The sequence below is a fragment of the Gambusia affinis genome, linkage group LG01 (genome assembly GCF_019740435.1).
Source record: "Gambusia affinis linkage group LG01, SWU_Gaff_1.0, whole genome shotgun sequence".
Classification (NCBI taxonomy): Eukaryota; Metazoa; Chordata; class Actinopteri; order Cyprinodontiformes; family Poeciliidae; genus Gambusia; species Gambusia affinis.
The window spans coordinates 35,737,159-35,761,756 of record NC_057868.1 but is presented as its reverse complement, the minus strand read 5'-3'; the positions used below and the strand labels follow the sequence as shown (position 1 = coordinate 35,761,756).

General features: G+C 35.8%; 3 protein-coding genes across 5 annotated transcripts; 1 reads left to right on the top strand and 2 right to left on the bottom strand.

Moving 5' to 3' along the window:
- Positions 1-1,550: 1,550 nt before the first annotated feature.
- Positions 1,551-7,476, bottom strand: zgc:56699 (uncharacterized protein LOC405758 homolog). Of its 3 annotated transcripts, none has more exons than XM_044118876.1 (7): positions 7,430-7,476; positions 4,620-4,733; positions 4,427-4,533; positions 3,437-3,563; positions 3,258-3,341; positions 2,236-2,293; positions 1,551-2,156 (listed from the first exon to the last, which is right to left on the bottom strand). In XM_044118876.1, the coding sequence occupies exons 2-7, from the start codon at positions 4,699-4,701 to the stop codon at positions 2,075-2,077; spliced, it is 540 nt and encodes a 179-aa protein (XP_043974811.1). In that variant the 5' UTR covers positions 4,702-4,733; positions 7,430-7,476; the 3' UTR covers positions 1,551-2,074. The 3 variants fall into 3 exon arrangements, with proteins under 3 accessions (XP_043974811.1, XP_043974802.1, XP_043974794.1); XM_044118867.1 differs by lacking the exon at positions 7,430-7,476 and adding an exon at positions 5,161-5,766; XM_044118859.1 differs by lacking the exon at positions 7,430-7,476 and adding an exon at positions 5,147-5,611.
- On the top strand, positions 6,439-14,902 carry letmd1 (LETM1 domain containing 1). The gene is made up of 9 exons (XM_044118812.1): positions 6,439-6,595; positions 6,880-7,034; positions 9,324-9,439; positions 10,568-10,650; positions 10,781-10,967; positions 11,882-11,983; positions 12,061-12,213; positions 12,289-12,385; positions 13,074-14,902. The coding sequence occupies exons 1-9, from the start codon at positions 6,480-6,482 to the stop codon at positions 13,148-13,150; spliced, it is 1,086 nt and encodes a 361-aa protein (XP_043974747.1). The 5' UTR covers positions 6,439-6,479; the 3' UTR covers positions 13,151-14,902.
- On the bottom strand, positions 14,188-23,924 carry cd63 (CD63 molecule). The gene is made up of 8 exons (XM_044118835.1): positions 23,783-23,924; positions 22,985-23,070; positions 19,425-19,613; positions 17,927-18,001; positions 17,744-17,842; positions 17,422-17,565; positions 16,140-16,223; positions 14,188-15,133 (listed from the first exon to the last, which is right to left on the bottom strand). Exons 2-8 carry the CDS (start codon positions 23,048-23,050, stop codon positions 15,068-15,070), a joined length of 723 nt encoding a protein of 240 aa, XP_043974770.1. The 5' UTR covers positions 23,051-23,070; positions 23,783-23,924; the 3' UTR covers positions 14,188-15,067.
- Between the last annotated feature and the right edge of the window lie 674 nt (positions 23,925-24,598).

The window sequence follows — 24,598 nt, the reverse complement described above, 5'->3', positions numbered from 1 at the left end:
TGCATGATGTTTTTACTTTAATTTTGAGTTATAATGTAAAGAATTTAAAGGGGCGGTATTATGTATTTTCCAGACACAGTGCCATTTTATAACACAAATAACCGTTACCTCCAGTTGTGATATAAATGCTGCTGTATATGTTAAACATAAGTCGAGAGAAATTCAAAGCCTTGAAATTGGCCTCTGTTGCTTTAAGAAGCTCCTGCTCTTTCCAGCATTCCCCCTTTTGCACATTATCATAATGCTACTCCATTATGCAGTTTACAACCGTTTGAGGAGCATTGCTGGTATACTAAGCGACATCATAACACGATAGACAAAAAAGTCAACTTTACATCATACTCCTCCCTTTAACTTACTCTTATGACTGTGAGTGTTAAGTTGGGATTTCTTGTCTTTTAGCAGGCTGTTCATCTGAGGCAGGATATAAAAGGCTTTTAGATTTCAGATTGTTTGGAGAATAAATATGGATTTTTAGATTTCCAACCAAAAGGAGATGGCTTTTTAAATCAATAATACTTCATTACTCAGTGATGTCAGAGAACACTTTGCATCAGGATCGAGACGGGAAATACAGCACAATGAACTCTGAACACTAAAAAACCCAAAATGAGTCCTGTGTACTGATCTCTTAGGCAGCAGCGTTTTCAACACTTCTATTTATAAGTACAACTAAAACGGCCATAAAATGAAATCAATAATGCCACTTCAATATGACTGAGAGGAGCTGGCTGGCAGCCCACACACTTGTCATCCTGAGGTCATTCATAGTCAGCTGTCCTCATTTAGGGAAGCTTTACAGCTACAGGTTTATTCACTACTGGCGCCATCTAGTGGCCAGTGTTTAGGCTCCCAAATTTGGATTTTCTATAAAGGAAAATATTTTTGATAATCCTGCAATATTATTAAATTCTGTAGATCAGCTTCCATATTCATGTTTATTTGACCCTTTTATCATTCAAATCAAATGTTACTGTGAACACATTAATACAGCAGTTAAGTTTGTATGAAACTTCTTTTTTACCAATTTAAACCAATATTTTTCCTCATGAAAAGCTACACAATATACCCATTATATATTGGGAAAGGTGATGCTTTTAAACTTTTTTTTTTTTTTTATTCAGTTTTCTAACTACACAGGTCTGTCTCTGGGATTTCTAAAGTTTGTTGTTTCAGGGCGATTAAATTGTCTTAAATGTATTTTTCCCCTTGATGTTAAAACAGTACTATCCTTCACCAACACTATGCTGAAGCAAGACTAGAATATACATTATAAATGGAAAGTAACTGGTTTCTGCCTACAGTTAATTTAATTTAAGCGACTGAAGCAGACTCAGATGACGCTTACTGTAATCATTTACATGAAAAACCATTTAACAGCAAGTGATCAAACTTCACTTTGGAACTTGTAGAAAATCAACAATTGAGTGCATCACCTTTCAATTAATGGAGAAAAGTGTTTCCTACAGACTGCATTAATGAATATCACTAAGATTATGTTGAACTTTTAAATAGACATTTTGAGTCAATAAAGACACTTTAGCACCAACTTCAAATGCTCAGAAATTTATTCAATCACTGGAAAAAAAGGACTTAACTACTGAGCCTATACTGCAATCCTAAAGTAAACCTCAGAGGCTACATCTCAAACTAGTCCCATCTTAACCCTTAATGGGGCTAAACTGCTGCTTAAATTTCCATATTCAAGTAACAATACTTAACTACTGTGTTTCAGAAAAAATTATGGGAACTTCTACAAAAAGAGTTTACATGCAGTGCAACTTTTTTAGTGCTTACAAAAGAGTTAGCACATTTAATAACAATTCTTCAACAAAGGAACCTTTTACTCCAAAAATCTAACAGCAATGTCACAATATTAAAAAACAATAAGACTTATAAAAAAATAAAATAGCTCAACTACTGGTAATATTTGTTGTAAAACATCCTCTGCACTTAGTGACTGAGATCCATGAAACTACGAGCCAAGAGAAGTTTCAGATAGTTTATCTACATTCAAACGATCAAAACATGCAAAAAAAAAACACTCCATGCATAGGAACGGCTTCGGAAGAGCTTACAGCTCGTAATTGGGCCATGGCAGCGTACTGGGAGCTCTGAAGTTTGAACTAAGGTTGTTACTGGGTCTGGCGGCCAATCTGTAGAAAGAATAAAAAAAACAAGTCAATATGAAGGAATATGTGCACAGAAAATGCTGAGGTCAAGACCACCACTTACATTTGGTTCAACTTGGAGCTTACACCCCACACAAATGGAGTTTGAACATTATCTGCCTCTGCAAAACAAGACAATTTGCTGCCATTATATACGAGTAATAATTTATCCAGAGAATTATAAAATGCATGACAACATGGGAGAAGCTTCATCTAACCAACCCGTTCTCAAACTGTGGTCTCCAGATGCCCCCTAGTCATGTGCAAGGTACGTTGAGTATTTTTTATATTCAATAGTGCAGAAGAGGATTTCCGTTTTTGCCAAAGCAACTCAGGTTCATTTATCATGCTTCTAAGTTACAAATGGCCTTAAAATTTTACTAATGCACAGTACATACGATACGTAAACAACTTTTTTTATTTCCAAGTGTTTGACATCATTGGAAAGCTTAGAATCCACCATTTCAGAATCTGTAAATAACTCAAAATAGCCTTTTGTTGTGGCCAGTCACATTTAAAACAGCACCCATCCATCCATTATGATGCACACTTAACCATAAGTGGTGTCATGAGATGTACTGGTGCCCATCTCCAGCGGTCAACAGGCGAGGTACACCCTGAACACACTGCCAGTCTATCGCAGGGTAACAGAGATACAAGACAATCATGCACACCCACACCTAAGGAGGATTTAGAGAAATAAATTAACCCAACAATCACATTTTTAGACTGTGGGAGGAAGCCGGAGTACCCGGAGAGAACCCACGCATGCACAGGGAGAACATGCAAACTCCTTGCAGAAAGACAGTCTTGCTTCAAGGCAACATCGTTACCAACTGCACCACTGGGCAGCCCCAAAACAGCACCACCTTTCTCATTAGGATGGATAAAGACAACAATAAGTGAGAGACGAGTGCAATATTTTAATTCTAGGTTTTATATTAAGAGGTCATTTCAAGTTAGGTGGTTCATGAGTTATTAAATGGGGTAAACAGCCCTCAGTGTGATAAACACTGATCTGAATACATTTCCTCCAGACACATTTTGTGTGATCTCTTCTAAACCTTTATGATGTTTTAACCATACCTTTATCCCAGTCCTCAGTCATGTTTGGGTTGACCCAAGTGTTGACTGGAACATCCCAGCCAACATGGCCATTTCTGCTTCCAACTATTAAACAAAAGACACACATGTACATTACACCATTTAAAAGAAAACAAACCGTAACAGCTCTGTTAGGTGGATAGAAAATAAAATCAGCTCACCATCTTCAGTGTCCACAGATATCCTGTCCTCACAGGTCTCTGTGTGGTGAGCAAGCTCATGCTTGGGAACCAGGTGGCGAGCATTAAATGGGCAAGTTTTCAGTTCACTGGCCAGTTTTGGGTGATTCTTTGGAGAGAGATTTTTTTCAACTTACAAAAATCAATTGCAGCAGGACAGTCACTTAATTTACCCACTTCTATAATCCAAGAAGGAACTTCTTTAAGATACCGGAAGTGGGGATGATCTTTGAGTTTGCCGAATTCGTAATACAAGCAGGTGATCACATGTTCACTGCTAGTAACTTTTACAATTATTATGTTGGTTCACCTTTTAGCAGTACCAGTACTTCCATTATTATCGTTACATCTTAAAATTATTACTCCAAGTGTGGATTTAAACCAGCTGCTAGTAATATTTTAAACAATTACAGCCATATTCTGCTGCACACTAAAACCTCCATCATTGACTGATCTGGATGTGAATGTATGGGAAACAGTTGCTAGTTAGGTTTTTTTTTTTAAATCAAATTCAAAAGTACTTTATTGATCCCAAAAGGGGAAGTTAAATTAACACAACATAATCCAACAGTGTGATATTTGCATGTTATATACCTTGACACTACAAAGGAATGACAGAAGAAAGTCAGCTCCGAAACTACAAAAAGCAATGTTTTGCACTTTTCCTGCAACTGTATTCACAGAGTCTATGACAATAATACAGTCTATGACATGACAAACTAATCAAATTAACATTTTCTTTTAAATAAAAAAAAAAGGTCATAAATGGCATTAAGGAGCAACTTTTATGATATAACAAACGTAATCTGGTACAGCGAGTGTAAATTCACTGAATTCAAATCAAATCTATTCATCTGGTAAATCTAAAATATGCTAATATTTTACCTCCAGTAGAAAACAATTTTAAACTCACCAAACACTACGAAAGCGTTTCCATAAGTGCAGATTTTCCCCAGCCCCTTACCAACTCACCTTTCTGCACTTAATTAGGTGATATGGGAAGCGGCAGGAGCGGATTTGGTGGTTTTTGTCAAAAGGACACTGTAGAAGTTTGTCTGGATCACAGTTTCCCCTGCTATCTAAAGTGGAGTGAATGGAAAATAGATTCAGATGGAAAACTGGCAGATTTTGCAGGTTACAAATAGTTACGAATGTTAAGCTTTACCATAATTTTCGACCTCTTTTGCCCCCTCTTCAGAGGCCACCTTGCATGGACTAGTGCTGGTTCCGAATTTTATGGAGGCCATATGGAAGACAAATTTACTTTGGGCGGGCCAACCTGGGAGGAAATAAAATGCTATTAGCATTTACTGTAAAGACACAGTAGATTTCAACTAAAAACAGACGCAATTTCCCCAAACATTTCGTTTTACTCGGCCAACTACAATGCAAGTTTCACGGAGATACACAAGGCGAAGTATACCAAACGTTTCACTTAATTTCTTTCACTCTAGCTCAACCAGTCACAAATTCATTTCTAACACGTACATAGATTTAGCAACACTCATGACAAAAATTAAAAGAAAAAAAAAGTTGGCTCGCACCCAAATTTGCTAACATTAAGCTAGCTTCGACAGTAACGGCCCTAGCTTATTCATTATTCTTATTTTACAAATAAACGAAGTTAAATCACATTTATGTCGTTTATATCAAATTATATTAAGCCAAATAAGTAAAAAGTTGTAACTTAACCACACAAAGTAAACCTTGAGACCGCTGAGGAAGATAGTCTTCGCCTTTCTCTCAAACGAAGATTAACTGACAGAGTGACCTCCTCCGGCTTTATAGTGTTTGTTACTCACGTGACTATAAGCCTGACACGAGCAACAAATGTGAATTTAAGTTAAAATTCACTCACTAACTCCAATTTTTAAATTTTTTGAAATATATACAAACGCCGGTAAAACTTTAAACTATCTATTATGTTTAAAGACCGGTTAGTTTGCAATATTTCAAAAAATATGCTGCGTTCCAGCTAGCTCGGAAATCGGAACTTTAGACCGTTTAAACGTCAACGGTACGTTAAAACGTTCCAGCGTCAACGGTACGTTAAAATGTTTCAGCGTCAAAGGGACGTTAAAACGGGCTAACATTTGGGAAATTTAAATCTTGTAACTCATATAATCTAATCTTCAAATAACTGTTGTAGATGGTGATGCTGTGGCAAGAAAGAATCATTGGTAGCAGTTAGTCTTCCAACAAATCAGGAGAGTCCTCCGACTGAATGAAGACTGTTGCTGTATGTCAATAGTAAGACTAACATGACATGCTAACTACAGTCAGGTTCTCCAGAGTCCTTCTAATGACCTCATTATTTGACTCAAGTGTGTTGAAGTAGAGATACATCTAAAAGTTGCAGGAGACCAGCCCTCCAGGACCAGGAGTGCCCACCCCTGTGCAAACAACTCATTTTCTATGGAGCAGAGACGATGTTTAACAGAAACATGTCCTGAATGACACCATCAGCTAATTATCTCATTTGGTATTGCCACACCTTTTTATCTCCCTCTGGCCATAAAGTTAGAAAGCCAGGCACAGAAACAATAACTAAAGGGGCCAATTAAATTGTTTAACTTTCATACTTTTATTTTAACAATGAATTAAAAATTAAGATATTGTAGCTTCAGTCATATTTAAATAGGACCCCAGTTTTCATTTGCTAAATCAGGAGTCTGAAAACTGAAGCTGCAAGTCGCTATCTCGCTCACTTCATATAGTAAATGATGAAATATTATTATGTCATTTCTGAGCGCCTACAGACCACACCATTCAAACCATCCTTGTCTATAACTGCCACTGTCTCGGTGAACATTCTAAGAAAATGATTTATTATTTTTATTTTAAGGAGTCATATATATGATCGAACAACTGAACATATAGGGTTAATAAAGCCCAAAAATCCAACCAACATTCAGCGAAAACGTAAAATAATGTGCTTTTCGTTTTCTGTGTATTACGGTAAATGATCAACTCTCAGCTTTCCCGTATATTAGCGTCGTCACGGTAACTGCTCTGCCTGTCAAACATGGCGCTTTCCTGCTCGAGTCTGTGCAGCCGGTTGTCTTTGACCCGACTAAGTGGTTTGAGCACAAACAGGATAACACATGGCTTTTATCTTCAAGGCGTATCCTGCCAGTCCAGGTCTGTCTTTCCAGGGTGAACCTATGCCTTCTTTCACCTTGTTTTATCATGGTTTGCTAAGCTAGCTACACACCTGCTAAATAATCAAACGTTAAGTACATTTACATCTCAATGGACAGTCGATAACCTGCTGATTATTTAAAAACGTTTGTCGGAGATGTTTACAAAAGGTGTCACTTGTACATGTTCTGTGTCATACTATGTAGTGTTCCTGTACTTTTAACTCATTGTGATAGGACTTTTATCTATTTTATGTAACGTTATGTTTATTTTTTACACCACAGGTTACTTTTATGCAGGGATTTTACTTCTTCTAAAGTCAGACGAGGTATTGGACGATATGTTTCCTCCACATTCCAGTGGGCAAATGCCAAATATGAAGGCTTTCTTAAAAGACGATTTCCTCGTTTTTTTCTCCTTTATCACACCTTTAAAGAAGGTAAGAGCAAAATTTACTCATCTGCAACACTACTGATGGGTTTATGCTGTTTACTGTCAGTGTTTAGATCTCTTGTTCTGAATGTTATCAACTTTGTGTATCTGCTTTTAATAGAAACTATTATAGCTACTGTGGCACATCCAGTTTTCTGAATAAATATAGGTAGAATAAACTGTAGCCCCTAAATAAAATCCAGTGCAACCAATTCCCTTTATAAAGCTTTGTTCATTAGTAACCAAATGGCATCACAAAAACTTCTAACGCCCTAGACAGATTGGTGATAAAGGTGTGTAAAAGCAGGTTATATTATAAAACAATATGCTTTGAACATCTGATATAGCACTAATCAGTCCATCCATTCAAAAATGTAAACTGTAGCACAATTACAAACCTACCTATTTATGGCTGTCCACCTAAACTGAAGACAGGAGAACAACTTTTCAATATGTCCTAAGTCCAACACACCTGAATTAAATGGTTGAATTATCTCAAAATGACCTAATTATGTTATTCAGGTGTTTAACATTTGCTGAAATAACATTCTCATAACAGTATTTAAGTCAAAGCTGCAAATATATATATGCATTTTCCATTTAAGATGATAAAAAAAAAACATTTGTGAGACAGTTTTAGCTTCACCTGGTACAAATTAAGTAAAAAGAAGTCATTTTAATCCAAATTAATTATTACTAAAATAACAGTTAGTTGCAGCCCTATTGTAAACAAAAACATATACAGCTCTGGAAAAAGTTAAGAGACTAACTAAAATAATCAATTTCTCAGATTTTCTTATAGGTCTATGTTTGAGTAAAATGAACATTGGTCTTTTATTCTATGAACTACTGACATGTCTGAAATTCTAAGCAAAAATTTAGTATTTATTTGCAGGAAATGGTCAAAATAATAAAACAGATGCAGAGCTTTCAGACCTCAAATAATGCAAGGAAAACAAGTTTATATTCATTTAGAAACAACAATACAAATGTTTTAACTCAGGAAGAGTTCAAAAATCAATATTTGGTGGAATAACTATGAAATGGGGTTCAGTGCAGTGAGCTCTTTCATTTTTCCATAGCTATGTATGAAGTCTCATTCAAAGTCCATCATGTAGGGAAAACTGTTCAGAAGAGACCAGAGCTTTACTTTTCTGCATGCCTACATGCAGAAAACTGATGCAGCATATTACCCTGAACACACCATCTCTAATGTAAACTATTGTAGCAGCATTATTATGTGGGTTTGCTTTCCTCTCTGGTGCTGAGACAGGGACTCTGCACAGAGCTAATAGGAAGATGGGCGACGCTAAATGAAAACCTTTCTAGGAAGGAAATATATTAAAGTTTGTATATGATTTGAAGTTAATGTGGAAACTAATCTTCCAGGATGACGATGACCCAAAACTTACAGCTAAAGCTTCAGTGGAACGGTTTAGATTAGTGGTTCTGAATCCTCAGGACCCCTTGGTGTTTCACTGCTGCCACACACCTACCAACCACGGAGAAGCAGCATTCAGTCTCTAGGCACCACAAATCTGAAACAAACTTCCAGAAAACTGCAAAGCAGCTGAGACACTGGCTTTCTTTAAATCAAGGCTAAAACACCCACTTGTTCAGAGTTGCTTTAGAACCATAATCACTGAAGCATTGACTCCGCAAAATGTAATGTTTCACATTGGGTGACTGTGATGTTTTTATGATGTAAAGCACTTTGAACTGCCTTGTTGCTAAAATGTGCTCTGCAAATAAACTTGACTTGAAGGTATTGTTGTAAAAGGAAATCAGTCATTTGAATCAGGTATGTTGGAGGAAAGATGCATCTAAGGACGAGCGAACCAGGGTTGAGAACCACTGGGGTAGATCAAAGCAATGTATGTGTTAAAATGGCTCAGTTAAAGTCCAGGCCTAAATCCAATGGAGAATTTCTGAAAGATTTCTCAGTTTTCATGTGAAAAACGTTTGTAACGTTGTATTACGGCTACTAGCTGATGCCCTCCAGCACCCTGAACAAGACGGAGATGGGTCCATTCCTCACCACAGCTGCCTTTCCTGACTCTGCTTTTAAAATAAATAGTGATCTAGAAATAGTGTTTGGCTATTTTTGTTATCTATTTACACTGGAAATCTGACACCTGAACATGAGTAAAGCCAAAGTCTGTGCGTATAATGAAGGAAAACCGGCTTACAAACTAACTACAGTGTGTATTATTACAAATAATACCCAGTGACGGTTTCCTCTAGCTCTCCTTGAATTCCTCTGTCTTTATGAATGTTTCCTTGAACCTTGTTCAAGGATTCAGGATGCTGTTCCAGGATGCCAGAGATGTGAAGAGGATAAAAACCAAAATGGTGGTGAAAGGAGTGAAGTTCCACGATTTACACTACAGGGAGATGGAAAAACTCAGACAGGTCAGTGTCCTAAAGAAGTGATATTTTCTCAAGTATTTATTTAGATGTGGGGTTTCTTTCCTCACAACAATGTATAAAAATAATAATTAGTGTGAAGCCTGGATGAGGTGCTTGGAAGAGGGTTGAAATGTTAAATTACATTAAGAGAGAGAACCTCAATTTATTTATTTATTTTTTAAGTAAAAAAATAATTAATTTTTAATTTAGAAAGATCTCAGCAACAGTATTGATGACGGTAGAGAGACAAACAATGACCCTTTTTGCTACAGGACTTTGTGACCTTATAACCAGTTTGTTTTACCTGACAATATTAAAAAAATGTGCCGCAAACCAGGTACATTTTCTGAGTAACAATGTCTCCCTCTGGTGGCAGCAGCCTGTCATTGTCTATGGTGCACTGAGGAAATGCCTTGGATCAATACTGCATCTACACATTATAAATCTGATTTCAGTCAATCTAGGTCCATAGAATAAATGTTAAAAATTACTTTATAAATGTAGCTGACATGTGTATTTATGTTTGGTGGCTAAATCTAGAATGACAAGACTATGTTCTTAACAAGAATTACAGAAAGACAATTGGATGTCCTATCAAGACCAAACATGAGATTCCCATTATATAATCTTAGAACTTAATCTTCTTACAGATTACTCATTTATGCTGTTTTACAAAAGCTACACGTAGTAGCTAACATTTATGATCTCACTGCAAATACCCTCACCAAGTATTTTTAATCAAGTTTCTAGTGCAAATATCTTAGTTTTGTCTTATTTCAAATGTACTAAGTTACAAGTAACGTTTAATCAAGATATCCGTTTGTTTTAAATTAATTCCTTAACATTGATGAAAAAGTACGAGTTCCCTTGGAGGATTATTTCACTAATAAAAAGATATTTTCCCATGTTATATGTGAAATAATCTTTACTTTTCCATAAATATTAAGAAATGTTTGACTGAAAAGTTACTTGCAAGTTTGTTTTGTTTTACTCCAAGTGTGCTAAGATACTTGCACTAGAAACTCCACCAAAAATATTTGTGATTTTGTGTTTTTGCTGAGCTTAAGTTCTTCTAATTTTATTGATTTCTCTGTGATGTTGTTGCATAGTAATGTAATCTATACTTCTCAGTTTCGCAGAGACCTAATAAAGGCCATTCCACTTGTGATTATTACCATTCCTCCTTTTGCAAACTACCTAATCTTCTTCCTAATGTGAGTTTCATCTCTGCATGGTTTTTTTGAATTTTATTTTATATTCAGCACACCATTTTAAAAAGATTAATGTTTGTGCCTGATTACACCACTGCAGTCGCCAACACCAACGTCTCCGTGTGGCTTTCAGGTACTTTTTCCCTCGCCAGCTGCTGATTCCTCACTTCTGGACTCCCCGGCAGCAGCTGGAGTTTCGGAAAGTGTATCATTCTCACAGGACCCAGCACCACCAACCGGTTCTCAAAGAGCTGGAGGATGTGAGCCATCAGGTCAAAAACGGTCACCTGCCAGGTCTTCTGAAGAACCTCTGCGCTAAGGTAAGGACATGTGTCAGAAATCAGGGCTGCAGCTAATGATTATTTTAGTTACTGATTATGCTAATGATTAGTCAAATTTTAACAAATTGGCACTTTCTGCTGGTTTTACATTGAAGCCTTTTTTACGTGATAAAAATGAATTAAAACAAATTATTCAGTTCCTTTTTAAATAAGAAAATAAACATTTTATTGTCTAAAATGCAATAATTTAATTCCTTTAGTGAATGCTTGGTCATTTGTAGTACAGGATGCATCTGCAACTAAAATAATATTTCTAATATCAACATGTGAAAACCTCAGGCCTTTCTGCTTCACTTAACATCCAATAACTATAGGGTTAATTTTATTATTATTCACAAATCAATAACAGAATAATAAAATATCCTTAATAGGAGATTTAATGTTTTTTTGGGGGGGGTTTAATAAAAAAAAAATTTTGAACAAGATTATGTTAAAACTTTGACATTGAGCTCTGGGAACAACATAATGACTTTTTTATATATATCTTAAATCCAAAATGTATATATATATTTTTGGCTTACTGCTCTGAGTATGTTGTTTTTTGAGTCGTTACACTGCAGTTAATTAACCATTTGCTAAATTAGTTCAGTATCATTAAAATAATCTAAACATTTTTTTTCACATCTCTTATCATGGGTGGCAATAAATGTGGTTGGTTTGAATATACAGAATATTTAATGATTTCAAGGAAAGATTTAAAGTTATAATTTGAGAAAATGGCATTTCGTTTCTGTTTTGCTGTAACTCTTTGAACCGATCCACAACCGTGTTTAGACATGCTAATGTCTGCGTTGGGCCCATCTTGCGTCAAAACCAGATCAAACTTGTGAAAGTTGATTTCTGGCAGAGGTTTCATCTGTCCAGCCTTAACAGGACTTTCTGTTTGCATCCAGGTGCAACGCGGCGGAAACCCGAATGTCTCTGAAATCCTGGCTGTCAGAAGTCTGTTCTCCAAAGCTCCTCTGGCCATGAACACAATGAGCCACGATCAGATGGTGAGTACAACCTTCTTCTCATTCACCCCCCCCTCTGCTGCATCTGTCTGAGCTCATCTGTGTTTATGGCTGATCAGAGACACATCAGCCCCCTCCTCTTCCTGACGCCCCGTCTCCCGGGCTTCCTGATTGGTCGACGGCTGAACAGCCACGCCGTGGAGCTGTTCCAGCTGGACCGAGCCCTGAGCCGAATGGGCCCTCACCAGCTCAGTGAGTGGGAGCTGAAACAGGTTCGTCACTATGTGGGTTTTATTTCCCCAGGCTGAAGCGGTTTCTCAGGCTGATGTAAGACTTTCTTGTTGCAGGCTTGTTATGTGAGAGGGATGAACGCTGACAGTCTTGGTATCAGTCAGTCTCGTGAGTGGTTGTCTCAGTGGCTTCAGGTGTCCTCTGCTTTAAAAGGTACTTGGATTTAAGAAGCTGTGTTTTGTACTTCACTGAATATATAGCTCTGGAAAAGAATTAAGAAACCATTTAAAATGATAATTTTCTCAAATTTTACTCTTTTTATTGGCCTATGTTTGAGTAAAATGAATATTGGTCTTTTACTCTATGAATTACTGACAATGTGTCTCTGAAATTCCAAGCAAAAATTTAGTATTTATTTACAGGAAATTAGAAATGGTCAAAATTACCAAAGAAACGCAGTGCTTTCTGACCTCAAATAAAACAAGTTCATATTTGTTTAGAAACAACAATACTAATGTTTCAACTCAGGAAGAGTTCAGAAATCAATATTTGGTGGAAAAACAAAAAAATGCTTTCAGCTAAGTAAGTTTCTCATTTTCTATTGAATGATATATTTGTGGATTATTGTACACAAGATCATGTAAGTAGATCATATCCGATTAAATGGGTTGACCAATGTAAAATAAAGTGTTTATTTTAATTTTGTACTTTCTGCAGTCAGTAGAGGTAGACACCATCGCTGTGATGCTCCTTTAACAGAAACTCAATAAAAACACAAGTCCTACATTAACAACAAAGTCTTTCATAGACTACTACTTCACATCTATTTTTTTTTAAAGATTATTTCCTCATTTTAGTGTCTTTACCCTAACATTATAAACTCTTTTTTTAAAATTTGCAGAGTCAGAGCTGTCTCTTCTGTTGCACTGCATGGTGCTCATGTCTGCAAACTACCCCAGCGCTGCGAGCCGTCACTGACAGGAAGCCTGCTTCTGTGACTATAGTCACATTTGTATCGCAATGCACACAAGAGTGTCAACATCCTCTTACTGCAAAGGAAATAAGAGAAATGTAGAACATTTCCTGGCGAGATTGGGTTCAAAAGAAAAACCAACGCCGGACACTGATGCTAATTTGCTCTGTGACAATTTAATATGGAAACATGACGTCAACGTGTCTTTATCAGAGACAACAGGTGTTTCTGTTTGCAGTTCTTATCCTTGGTGGGAAAGTTTAATTTCCTGTTGAGCGCTTATCTGCTGTGCCATGCAAAAGTATTCACACCCTTTTATTTTTCTACGTTTCTTCACTTTAAAACCACAATTTTATGTTAAAGACCAACACAAAAATAAAACCTTTCAAGATCAAACGAAATTGGGACTTTAACTAGGTCATTTTGTTGGGTTATGATCCGACTGGAAGGCGAGTCCAGACCCCAGTCTAATTCTGACCCAGCTGAGTAAAACGCTCCCCACAGCATGATGCTGCCATTATGTAACATCCTGTCCTTGGTGTGTTCATGTTTTGCATGTTAGGGCTCTTGCTTGAACTGGATTTTATTTAGGGGAATCAAAGTAAGAATGCTAAAAACATGTATGCCATGTTCACTTTTCAGATTGTTAAAAGAACTTTGTATTTTGAACTTGGTATCATTTTACTCCCACTTCATAATTATGCACGGCTGTGTGCTGGTATGTCACAAAGCATGTTGCTCTTTCATCCACTGTCCCTTTTTGGCTAAACTGACAAAGATAATGTAAATTTATCTTTGTTAAATTGACATTATTTAACAAATAATAATGTCAATTATTATTGAAAGGTTCAAGGGGTGTGAATACTTTTTCAGATGCTTATATAAAAACTTGAGGTTAAATGTTTATTCCTGTTTTTCAGGTCATTACTGCTTTAATGTGCTGAGCTTCTTAGTTTGTACCTACATTCGGACAAAATGCAAGTAGAGGAAACAAAGATAATTCAACTTGAGAGAAAAAATGATTAAATGAAAAATTCAGATGTAATAAATGTAAAGAGAACTTTATTCAGAATTTATGGACACGTCATCAAACATGCTGTATTTTCTCTTGCTGTTGCCTCATTTTATGCTTTATTTTTATTTTCCAACTTTCTGGTCATGAAAAAGGTGTTCAAAAGACTAAAATTAGCTTTTATTTTTAGATAAAATACAGAAATTGGGGGATGAAACCCAGGTGTAGACTGTCAAGTTGTGATTGCACTTTACTGTTTCCGTTTTATATCCATCATTTTGTTCATGTGGAGATTTAAATTCATGTATTTTAGCACAAAGTTTCATCCAATCTTTTCAAATACCTAGGATTGAAAGTACAAAGGAGTACAACATAACTGCAGTTGTAAAGTCCATCATTATACTTCCTGTGCCTTTTGTAAGTTTTGGCACTCTGCATCTGGAACATTAATCTTTTTGTAATTATTCATTATTTACTCATGTTTTGAGTGTTGTGTTTTTGTGCCAGTATTGCATTATGCTTTTTCTTTTTTTGCAATAAATATCTTGATGCTGCTTTTATTCCTTAATTGTCTTTATTGAAAACCCATGTAATTTCAGGAGACTTTATTACAAATGAAACCATAACATAAAAACTTAACTCAAAAATACTCTCCAAAGAGAACGCTTTAAAAACCTCCAGGCTTTGTCGTGACCCCAAGACAATCATCAGTTTTCCTCTGAGTGTTTATATTTACAGTATAAAAGCAGGAATAATGATCCAACATGAAACTAAAAACCTCAATTTTGCTATAAAGGAGAAACTTAAAATCTTGTAATTAAAACGGGAACTTTAACATGAATATTAACTGTTTTGAAATGAAGCTCCTAATAAGTAGGGCCTGACCACCCAGCATTTATTTACATGCCAATCACATGACTTCATAGCCGCCGCGGATGCCTCTCATCAACAAGCAAGCAAACACGATGCCCAGAATCTGAAAGGAAGAAGTGAATGGATTAATATGACCATGAAACCCCACATGATGCTACGTTTAAAATAAAACATTTTAAACATGTAAGTAAGAAGGTAAAATAAAACGTATACTTACAAATAAAAACACAAGAATGCTGATTAGACTAAATTAGCCCTTTTGTTTTCTTAAAAGATGTAGAATAAGCATAAAACCTGATTGGCAGGTCACACAACAATCTTTTTTCCCCTTAAAATGATCAAACTCATCAAAACTAAGAACTAGGAATGCACAATATTGGATTTTTGGTCAATATCCAATAAGTCAATATACTAAGGCTCATTTGGTCAATAACTGATACAAATACCAATATTTCTTTCCTATACCTACTTACTAAAACTATATTGATTTCTCTACTGTGGAATTAAAATACTATATTATCTTTGTCAATTTAGCCAAATGCAAAAAGGAGGCTGGAAATGATGTAACACTTTCAACTTGCAATATGTTTAATGTCAGATTCATTCATGACATCTGGTCTCTCTTAGACAATGACGACACTCAAAAAGTACAAACTTGAAGTGCTGTGCTGCAGGTATCAGTGCCACTGGTTTGTCCTATGAAACAACGCCTTTTATATCAGTGAGTTATTTTGACAGAATGGCCGATATTAAATCTTAAAGCTAACGTCGCCCGATACCAATACCATGATATCGGTAATATCATGCATCCCTAGAAAAAACTTTTCTATGTATGAGGACATAAACAATACGTTTGTTTCTGCTCAAACAATTGGTAAATTTTTTAATATTGACCAAAAATCCAATATCATGTTTTGTCTTAAATAAGATTTAGATGAAGATTTGGTAATTTCTTCCTTTTTCTGTTTGTTTCTTAATTACTGCCTCAATTAGGAGCATGTTTCTCTCTTTTACATCATGATCTTAAGAATAAAAAAATGATATTGGTCAAAGAAATATGGGCAGGTGAATCCTCTGATGATGTGCTTTGATTTACAGCCAGTACGTACCTGGAGGACAGCAACAATGATAGCTGCAATTATCACCCAATGAGCGTCTCTCTTTAGGAACGTCACCATGACGTCACGGCAACCCTAAAATACAGAACAAAACATGAGCAGACATCAACTTCCTAGCATGTGATCTGTAAGAGGCACTGAAATCTTTGGCTCCTGAGCAAATTGCAAAAGTTCCTAACATAGTTTATCCATGGTGGACTGCTTTCTAACTTAGTGCAATTCACAGTCATTTATATGGAACGCTTGAAGCAGCATATTCCTTGCAGAACAGGGGAAGGATTAACATTGTGGTGGCTTTCATAATTGGGTTTGTATCACCTTGCTTTTGATTTGTAGAGGCATTAATTACAGATGTCATGCTGCGTCAGCACCCACCGTACTGCCTGTCACCCCCAGAGAATTATTTACAACACATAGCCGATTATTTTTCACTAGAAAATAATTTACATGTTAAAAAGGAGCAAAGCACAGAATGGAGACAACTGATCTTTTGCTCTTCCATTTTTCTTTATTGGGTTGATTGTATTGTGGCTAACGAATGTTGATAGTGTCTTGTTTCTACTAATGAGGAAAATAATAAAAAATAAAGTAAAAGAAAACTGCATAGTTTCCTTTACACTTTATAATTACTTGCTAGTTTGTATTGGTCTATCGCATTGACAACACATAGTTCCCACAAGTCTGAGCCAGAACTGATCCTCGCTACTGAACCGCCATGTTGATAGGCAAGCGCAGCACAAAGCATAGATGACCCATGGCTTCAAGATCAATGAAAAAGAGTATATGGAAAAAATGTACTAATATTGTTTATAAGTTAGATAAGAAGGAAGCAAGAGAAAGTTCTAAGTCTGTTTATTGTTGTATCAACTCCACAGCAACTGTAGTGACAGTTTCAATACCTACCAAGATGGCTGTCAGCGGCAAAGTTCCCAGAAGTGTGATGTCACACAAGAACTATGTATACATAAAAGTAGTTTGTTTTAATAAACTGTAAAGGCACAGCTAGCCATCAGGCCTCATGTACTCCTCTCTAAATCCAAGCATCACGACTAAGTCTTAAGTCCACGTTTATTTGTCTCACAGAAACAATTTTATCTAAGTGGAATTATGCTTCGCCCTAATATTTACATTCCATCTACATGGAATGTAGTCTGTGTTTAGTTTCGGGTAACTTAATATCTCGAGCTACCAGGACCTTATCCGGTCATGACGACTGGTGACATCCTGTTACCTACTGTTCCTGAAACTCCAACAGCTAAAACATATATTTTACCTCCTGGTGCACTTTGGTGGCATCTGTCATGGTTCCGTTTCCACAGCCTGGTTTGACCTCTACGCAGCATGAGTCAGGCACCGTATTTCCATCACTGCCATAATTCCTCCAATCGCTGGAGTTCTGCACGCCACAGCACTTCCACTGCAAATGAGCCAACACAAAACCTTGATAACAGAAGAGCCAGCTGTGACCTGGGCCAACAGACAGCGCAAAGAGTAATAATGACACACGCTGAAGGACAAACAGGATGCAGAACTGTTATGCAAAGGTGTTGCTGAGCAAAGTAAACAGTGACGAGGACAGACGACGCTGAACTTACAGTCTCCTGGAATTTATCCAAAGTTTCTCTGAGTTCTGCTGAGCCCACCTTGTAGTTCACGACCATATCAGAGAGATTGCTCTCTATAATGTTTTTGACCTACACAGAAGATGCAAAAGAAAATTAAAACACCCCTCCTGCAGTGAGTTGCACAACATAACATAGAGTGAAGTGTACATATACCTTGTCTCTGTACATGTATCCAAGCACGATTGCAGCAATCTCAGCAGCGACGACCACCGAGAGAAAGAAGGAAAACTGCAGAACAATTAAGAAAAGGGAGGGAGGTAAATTTTTACTACATAGTCAAAAATATTGTTTCTCCTATCCAGATGATTGATTTTAATAGATGTGATTGGAACATCTAAACTCAAACACCCGGTTATGGAGGCTGCTTCTACAAACACGGTGAACTCAGTGAATTCCAGCATGTTACTGTGATTTGTTACCAGTTATGAAAAGTCCTCACAACTAAATATTCCACAGAGAACTGATAGTGTTACTGTAACAAAGTGGAAGTGATTGGAAATGTCAGCAACTCAGCCACAAAGTGAAAGTGGATACTGAGGCACATAGTCGACAGACTTTCTGAGTCTGTCAGTGATGTCAGAAGTGTTCTGCCCTCTGATTGGCTGATAGATTCAAAGTGAATTTATCACCCCAATGTTTTGCTGGCAAAGCATTAATATGTATTAATTTATTTTTATTTTACACATTAATGGTTGACGGAGAAGGAGAAATTGATTTGGTCAAAGGAATAATTAAACATAAATTTTCAATAGGGACTTTTTCTAAAGAAAAATTCTGAGGAGAATTGATGGCTGTTGATGCCATTTGTGTTATTAGAACATCCAGAGCCACATAAAGACAGTTACAAAGTTGGCCTTCTATCACCTGAAGAACATTTCCAGGATTAAAGGACTAATGTCTCAGCCAGATCTAGAAAAATTCATCCATGCGTTTATCTTCAGTCGTATTGATTATTGTAACAGCGTCTTCACAGGTCTGTCCAACAAATCAATCAAACAGCTACAGCTGATCCAGAATGCTGCTGCTCGTGTTCTCACTAAAACCAGGAAGATAGAGCACATAACACCAGTTTTAAAGTCCCTCCACTGGCTCCCTGTCGCTCAAAGAATAGACTTTAAAATACTGTTGTTAGTTTATAAATCACTGAATGGTTTATCACAACAATACATTAAAGATCTGCTGCTGTTGTATCAACCTTCCAGAACCTCTCAGGTCTTCTGGTTCTGGTTCTGCTCTGCACCCCCAGAACCAGAACCAAACGAGGAGAAGCGGCATTTAGCATCTATGCACCAAAAATCTGGAACAAACTTCCAGAAAACTGTAAAACAGCTGAAACACTGACTTCCTTTAAATCTCAACTAAAAACCCACTTGTTTGGAGTTGTATTTGAAATGTAATCAATTACAAATTTATTGATGGTACTTGACTTAATGTTGTGTTTTTATTGTTGATTCTATGTTGCATTGTGTTTCTGTCTGATTTGATGTAAAGCACTTTGAAATGCCTTGCTGCTGAAATGTGCTATACAAATAAAATTTGATTGATTTAATTGATTGATTATTATACCCATATATAATTTATTTTAAAGAAATCTGTGTACACTCTGCTCTGCTGTAGCTTTACTTATGACTGTAAGTTATAAGTGGATTACCGTGGCGACCATGCAGTGGTTCTCTTTCCAGGCTCCACAGCAGCCGAAGAATGAGACGAAGAAAGTCAAAAGACCCACCACGATGAGGATAATGGGGCCCGCAGAGGCATCGACGTCCATGATCCGAAAGGTTTTATGCATAGAAACCTGCACAACGACTCCCACGACAATCAATGCAAGTCCACATAACTGTAAGAACAACAGGAGATCAGTTTAGTTTTCATGTCAGCTATATTTTGTTGAAAATTAAACTATCTGCTTGTTGTTTAAATATCCACAGCAAAATAAAGTGATTAATGATTTTTTTAACTGTGATAAAACTCAGGTCTAATCTTTAATGTACCCATCTAGAAATATTTTGATTATAGCTCTAAAAAGAATTAGTTATTCTTCATTCATAACAGATTATGTGAGGTTTGATTACCTTGCACATCTGTTTTATACACAGTTATTTTGGACAAACCTATTTCCATTTCATACCCGTAAACAAATAGTTTTGTACTCATGTTATGAAACATTGCATATTAGTTTAATTTGCTTTAGTTAAATAATTTGATGTGTAATAGAAGTAAAAAGAAATAAAATCATAAAGCTTAAATCTGTGTGTAATTCAGATTAATTGTTTGTTTAATTTTTGAATATGTTCAAAAAATACAGTATGTCAAAACTTTGGAAGTATAAACCTATCAGAATGTCCTCTCCTTTCCACAAGCAATAAATGTATGGACTATACATTTATTGCTTGTACAGCCCATACATTAAACAAATAAACTGGTATTTAATACTTAATCCATCACTGCAGTATATTTTTAACTTTAATTACAACAGACGATCAATAAGAAAATCACCAAAACAGTTACCAGAAAACATTTAAAAATTGGTTAAGACTAAGGAGCAAATTAATATACAAATTCAGAAAACAACTTTTGTGCATCAGTAAGTGGAGTCAAACTGTGAAATAATTTGAATATTGATGTCAAACAGAAAAACTGTTCAAATGATCAAAAACAACAAGCAATTATTGTTGGATACAATGTATAATATTACAGTAAATTATTGTTTAGCTGTCTGCTCTTTCACTATGTCAACTAATTTTAATAATTTAGGCTTTACAAATGGTGTGTTAATATTTCCTAAATATCCCACCTCAGGGATTAGAAATGTAATTTTATTATCTAAAGCTTTTACACTGCCACTAATTGTGGCTGTTCAACTCCTATGAAATACAACAGATTCTCACTCTTGATCAAACTAAAATGTTTAAGAATAACCTTGAGTCGTGTGCTTTCAAAGCAGATATGAACTGACCCAGGGTCAGAAGAAGTGGATTCTTTTAGAACCCCAAATAGTCGTGTACAAAAATGCCAAAACTACAGACGTAAGACCTGCTAAATGTGAACAAAGAAAAAACTGAATTTCCTCAATCTAGATGACTCACCATTGCACCTAAACAACTAAACTGATGGGAAGTTACAACATACTTCAGTTCCTGAATGTGGAAAATGATCAGATGATACTTTGTCAATCTTCTGGGTGGGGTGATGGTAGCAGTCCGGGCCTTTAACAAACAGTGTGTGTGTGTGTGTGTATAATCTATTTGGCTATGATCAGCTCACACCAAGCAGCTCGTAAGCAAACAACAAAGAAGTATGAACTGTGAATGTGTTTATAGAGAAGCATGGTTAAAAAATTTTTTAAAAAGAAAAAGGCTTGGTTCTGTTATCTCAGCTGAATTAAAAATAATCCGCTTTTACAAACTGATACATGGCTGTGATGACATTAAAACAGTCCAAAAATCAGCAAAGCTGCTTTAATTCTATGTTAGAATATTTTATAAAACTGTTTGAAAAACAAATTTTAAATAATCCATAAAGATTTAAACGTATTATTAGTTTTCTACCTTTCAAAATTACTGTAAATATTTCTAATACATTTTCCAGAAAATTCATGCAAATTTTAAAATTGACTCCTTTATCACAGAACGTCAGTGAGAATGTTTGGATTGAAAGTTTGAGGACAGGATGAAGAAAACTCGCAGAATGAAGCATGAGGAATGTGTAAAAAAGATATTTCTAATTATTCTACATATCTTTTAAGAAAACATTTCTAGTATGCAAAAGGGCTAATATAGTCTTGTATTTCTAAGCATTTACTTTTTATTTTACCTTCTTAGTCCCAGACATAACTATCACTGTACTGTTTACAACTTTACTGAAGTTTGACAGCAATCATAACCTGCTGATAAACACACCAACAGCAGACTACTACTTGAATATAGCCAACGAGAATAAAAAATATGCCAAACTATCAATGGTAACTAATTCTCATCTTTGACTTTTATGGTTAAAGTCATGATGTGTACCAAGGTTACAAACTTTTTGTGTTTCTATTGTTTTTCTGTCTGTGTAAAGGGAAGAATATCCAAATTATCATGAACTAATAACTTCCGATTAAACAAGTCCAGCAATTTCTCACCTTGACGTTTAATCCATAAAGAAGTAAGAGATTTTTGCTGCCAAAATAATTTTTTTTTTCTTCACAATCGTAGAAAATTGTTGTTTTATAAACTCCTTTTAATTACTGCACCAATAGTTTCATGCTTATAATATTGAGTCTTACATAAACCCTTTAGCTTGTGAACATCTCCAACCCATGCACACCCTGTAACCCGTGCTAAGCACTGGCTTGAAATGAAAACCTTTTCTTCTGAGTTGTTAAAACCTAAATATATAAATCTGATATACATGACACAAAGTGGTAAAGAAGAAAGGTTAGTCAAACCTAAATTTAATGCTCACTGCGCAAAAACAGACACAAAATGCATTAGTTACTGAGTAACATCCAGCAAATTTTCTATGATGTAGTAAGATGAAAAATCAGTCAGCCAGAGTGTTTATTTACACGCTGTTACACCTGCATGAACTTCTAACTCTTAAAGTCGAAAGGAAAGCCAAAGTTGAAACCATAGCCACATTGCTTAGTCATTTTGGCTTCCTCATGTCCAAGTTGAAGTTGCTGTGAGGTTGCGACCCAGAACAGGGTTTGCACAGTACATCGCTAAGTATAGAACAGGGTCCACAAATAAATAAAAACTGAATACATACTGATTTGAAAGAATCACATGACTCTGATAATCTGGTCAAAAGATTCACATTCCACAATCGCCACTTCTAAAACTCCCAGACTGCAAACAGGCAACAAGCCGGAAAAGTTAAATTTTTTCCAGGATTTCATAGACGTCAAAAGTAAACAAGTCCTGCATATGGATGCCAGAAGAAGAGGAAGTAGGTTGGGAGGTTTCATCAGCTGATTTAACAGAGGCTTGGTTCAATTTTAAGTCACAGGCCTGTTCAAGAAGAGACACAAAACTATTTGTCCTGTTTAACTTCTGGCTCCACAGGTAAAGGTTTTAGTGAGGTTTAAATCTTTGATAACGTGAAACTGTGGTATTTTCATGCTGTGAAGCCTGTTAATGAAGTTCTTAGTCGATTTCCACACCCAGTCTGCTAACTTTTTAACAATAAAAGTATCAGGAGAAGGGGGATTTGGTTGTAACTTACCAACGAAATGAAGTTGAAGCCGAAAAGTATATATTTGACACATTTCATTCCGCCTTCCACAGCCATGGCAGATGATGAGCAGGATCCTGGTTTTAACAGAAAGGAAGCCAAATTAGAGATAAAATAAGAGATATATGAAGGATTGCATCAAAAAAGTGGAAGACCTGACTCATTTTTAGGAGGAAGCGTTAGAGTACCGAAAAGTAAAACCCCCCTTGGTTGAGTTACTGACACATCACAACGTCTCAAAAAGCAGAGGAAAGAATTTCCAAAAAGTTCCTTTGACTTATTTAAACTTTTCTTTTTATATTGGTTATCTCAGAAAGTACAGAGCAGCCGTAAAAGTCGTAAACAGTGGGAGCAGAAAAGTGTGCAATGTAAAGAAAATATGACAAAAACGCAAAACAAAGTGATAAATTTTACTTTATTAAATTAAAATGGTTCAAAGTTTGCTTTTTTAAAGTCACTTGTGTACCGTGTACCTCCGTAACGACCCCGTTAATTACCACCGACAAGACCAGCTTTGTCATCATCTGACCAAATTACAGCAATCGATTAAATAAACATCCAATAAATCACTCAGGTTTAGTGTGAATTCATTAAACATACATAAACACGCATAGTTTCCCCCTTTTACTTTAATTTTAATCAAAAAAGGACACAAACCCGTTTATTACTGCACACTTTGAAACCGTTAAACGGTCACTTAAAAAAAAAATCAAAACGAGCAGAAACACCCAAAAGAAAGATGCCGAAGCAAAGGTATAATTTAATATTTCGTGATATATTTTTACTTACCGTTGAGAGAAAACTGATTTTAGCCCTTTAGGGTTAAAAATTGGCAGTGTGTCGAAGCTTTGGACCAAGTTTTTAAGTTCTCACTCTGCTTCGTCCTCTGCTTTCTACTCACTCTCAACACACAACCTCCCCTACTTATGCTGCCTTCAGGGACCGTCCGTTAATTACAATACTCTACCTATGAACCAGGGTGTAACGTGAAGAATAATGGGTGGAGAAGGAAATTTGATAAAGTTATAGTTTGTTTTGAGAAAAAAATACGATACATTTTTAATAATTGAAAGTATAAGTTAGAACGATGTATTTTAGAGGGTGGTGTTTATGTGTTACGGTAGAACAGATGGGAAAAGTTAACATTTCTAAAATATCATCGTCTTTTATTTATATTATGTAAATATTAACAGTTTGCCTTATTACTGATTAATCTAATTTACAATAATAAAATAGTATAATTATGTCTCATAACTGACTTTTTTTTTAATCTTATACGAGTTAGTAACATATAATTGTGACTTTGCTATTTTATTGTGATGAAATAATATCTTATTATTGCTCATATTTAAGAGTTTAATGTTACTCTTCTTGCTGTGTTTAGACTGAGGTCTGCTATTATTCATTCTGATAATGTCTGAGTTGGTTCGCATTCACTGTTACATTTTGCAATAAATGTGAAACAGCTATTGCAAAATGTAAAGTGTTTAAGCATATCCAGATAATTACTTTCTTTAATAAAAGTAATGCTTTTTGGAAATATGTGTTGAAATTGTTTAAATGGATATTTTCTTAATTTTCTGCAGTTCCTCAAATTACTATGAA

What these genes read in the sequence shown, in the direction of transcription:
- zgc:56699 (XM_044118876.1), bottom strand. Translation starts at nt 4,701, where the DNA reads ATGGCCTCCATAAAATTCGGAACCAGCACTAGTCCATGCAAGGTGGCC. An exon ending in ATCTGTGGACACTGAAGATG is followed by an intron (nt 3,342 to 3,436) that starts GTGAGCTGATTT and finishes TTTGTTTAATAG; the next exon opens with TTGGAAGCAGAAATGGCCAT. An exon ending in AGCTCCAAGTTGAACCAAAT is followed by an intron (nt 2,157 to 2,235) that starts GTAAGTGGTGGT and finishes TTCTTTCTACAG; the next exon opens with ATTGGCCGCCAGACCCAGTA.
- letmd1 (XM_044118812.1), top strand. Translation starts at nt 6,480, where the DNA reads ATGGCGCTTTCCTGCTCGAGTCTGTGCAGCCGGTTGTCTTTGACCCGA. An exon ending in GGCGTATCCTGCCAGTCCAG is followed by an intron (nt 6,596 to 6,879) that starts GTCTGTCTTTCC and finishes TTTACACCACAG; the next exon opens with GTTACTTTTATGCAGGGATT. An exon ending in TTATCACACCTTTAAAGAAG is followed by an intron (nt 7,035 to 9,323) that starts GTAAGAGCAAAA and finishes ACCTTGTTCAAG; the next exon opens with GATTCAGGATGCTGTTCCAG.
- cd63 (XM_044118835.1), bottom strand. Translation starts at nt 23,050, where the DNA reads ATGGCTGTGGAAGGCGGAATGAAATGTGTCAAATATATACTTTTCGGC. An exon ending in GATACATGTACAGAGACAAG is followed by an intron (nt 17,843 to 17,926) that starts GTATATGTACAC and finishes TCTTCTGTGTAG; the next exon opens with GTCAAAAACATTATAGAGAG. An exon ending in TGGATAAATTCCAGGAGACT is followed by an intron (nt 17,566 to 17,743) that starts GTAAGTTCAGCG and finishes GCTCATTTGCAG; the next exon opens with TGGAAGTGCTGTGGCGTGCA.